General features: G+C 35.3%; 1 protein-coding gene across 1 annotated transcript; it reads left to right on the top strand.

Moving 5' to 3' along the window:
• Positions 1-1,030: 1,030 nt before the first annotated feature.
• Positions 1,031-1,750, top strand: LOC106666380. The gene is made up of 2 exons (XM_014393585.2): positions 1,031-1,319; positions 1,454-1,750. Exons 1-2 carry the CDS (start codon positions 1,079-1,081, stop codon positions 1,636-1,638), a joined length of 426 nt encoding a protein of 141 aa, XP_014249071.1. The 5' UTR covers positions 1,031-1,078; the 3' UTR covers positions 1,639-1,750.
• The last annotated feature ends 277 nt before the right edge of the window (positions 1,751-2,027 follow it).

The following is a 2,027-nucleotide window of genomic DNA, read 5'->3' as shown; positions in this document are numbered from 1 at the left end:
CTGTATACCATGTTTACAGTATGTAACAACAACAATAATTACAAGGTATATAACAATCAATTAATCTGTATTTAAGGAATTGGTTGAGGTAAAAAAGTCAGTGTCACAAGCGGCATTCGACCCCACGACCGTCGGCTAAATACGCCGCTGCTCGACCACTTGAGCTATCGTGACTTCGATCCACTGGGACACTTACTTCCCATCTCAACCGCACCTTTTGAATTTTCCCTCCTTTTTGCCATTTTTCAAATGTCGTGAATCTATTTGATTCTCGGCGACAAATGAAATGGCCACGGAAATCTTTAGTGAAGATATACATCATTTAACTTATTAAATTCACTAGTTTTCGTGGTCCACTTGACCAAATAATATCTTTCAATTAATTAATCTGTATTTAAGGTCTTGGTTGAGATAAAAAAGTCAGTGTCACAAGCAGGATTCGAACCCACGACCTTCGGTTAAATACGCCGCTGCTCTACCACTTATCGTGAATTCGATCCTCTCTTTTATCTCAACCAATACCTTAAATACAGACTAATTAATTGAAAGATATTATTCGGTCAAGCGGACCACGAAAACTAGTGAAATATATAACAATAAAATGTTATTTTATTTACCTCTTTATAACACTGTCCTTAATTTATTATTTACTACTTATTTATTTCCTGTCCCAGCTGAAAAGGTTCAATTTGATAAAGATTAAAAAACATCGAATTTAGAAGGATTGATTTCGGCTTTGAAATATTTAAAGTTGATTTGGATAAAAGTTCCATTAGACTTAGCAAAAAAAAACTAAATAATAAAATAAAATTTAAATATGAAAAAATGCAGTCAAAACTACTCAGAAATATGTAGTTGAATATATTAATTTAATTGACAATATTTTTTTTAATCGAACGTTAGAGTAATTTTGGATCTTTTTTTGGATATTCGTGCTAAAAAACCGGCTAAAAGCTCTTCTTATCATCGTTATCTGAATTTTTTAACTTTAAACAATTGAATAATGGGAAAAAAATTCTGGAAATCATAGGCACACAATTTGCGTACAATTGGTTCCATGTGTAGGTTCCTACAGTAGATGGCAGATGCTCCAACCCAGCTGATCCTATATAAAATGAGCTTCTTAAACCTTTGCCTCCTCTCTATTTACATATTGTCCATTAAGTGCAATTCTCCCGAAATCATGGATTTCATAAGCGTCGATTATATATTCGGCGAGGGGATAAAGCCGTTGTTCATGGAACAGTTCCAGTACGTCCTCAGCCCGGATCTTTACGTGAAGATAGTGGATCTATTCGAACTCACCAACCCGCAAAAAGGTACCAGAAGTGCAAACTGAAACAGTTGATTATTTGTTTTCCCGCCGTTTTCGCGGTTCAGAAAAAGGGCTTTTTCATATTTGAATAAATTGTTCGTCAGCGGATAATTTCGACTTATTGTTTCTCGTTTTCAGCGAAAGAGATCATGGAAAAGAGGTTTTCACACGAGGAACAGACGCGAGTGAAAAAAGCGGTGAATATGATCATGATTAATTATTATCGCTCGATGGACGGGACCGACCTAGATCGAGAAGAAAAAGAAGAAGACCTAGAAGATTTTATGGAAGAATATTACGACGGTTACAAAGACGAACTTTAAAATAAAAGGTTTTTTAATGTTTTAACCTTACCAGCAGTTTTAACAGGTAAACTGACCCTCACAGGTTATAAAATCAATTTTGAGACTATGAAATCAATCTGTATATAAATTTTTCAAATTAAAGAAATCTCATCCTTTTTACAAGTTTTAAATACTACAAGTAAAATTGTTGATATCTACAAATTTAAAAGCAAAATCTAACACTATAAAATTCACTATTCAAGGGGCGTCGGTGGCCGCAACGGTTTAGGCGTTGACACGGCGCTCATCACTGTAAGGTAAAGGTCCCGGGTTCGAATCCAGCAGCCCTGCTTTCGAACCCGACATACTTACAAATGGGCTTTTTTCAACAATACAGGCACACCGAGGATTGATATAACCTCTGCTAT

This window comes from Cimex lectularius, unplaced genomic scaffold (assembly GCF_000648675.2).
Source record: "Cimex lectularius strain Harlan isolate CLEC.00 unplaced genomic scaffold, Clec_2.1 scaffold1, whole genome shotgun sequence".
NCBI classification, from domain to species: Eukaryota; Metazoa; Arthropoda; class Insecta; order Hemiptera; family Cimicidae; genus Cimex; species Cimex lectularius.
This window is presented reverse-complemented; position numbering and strand designations above follow the sequence as displayed.

Excerpts from the sequence above, each read along its gene's own strand:
- LOC106666380 (XM_014393585.2), top strand. The coding sequence starts at position 1,079 with ATGGCAGATGCTCCAACCCAGCTGATCCTATATAAAATGAGCTTCTTA. Across the intron at positions 1,320-1,453 it reads ACTCACCAACCCGCAAAAAG|CGAAAGAGATCATGGAAAAG; the intron begins GTACCAGAAGTG and ends TCTCGTTTTCAG.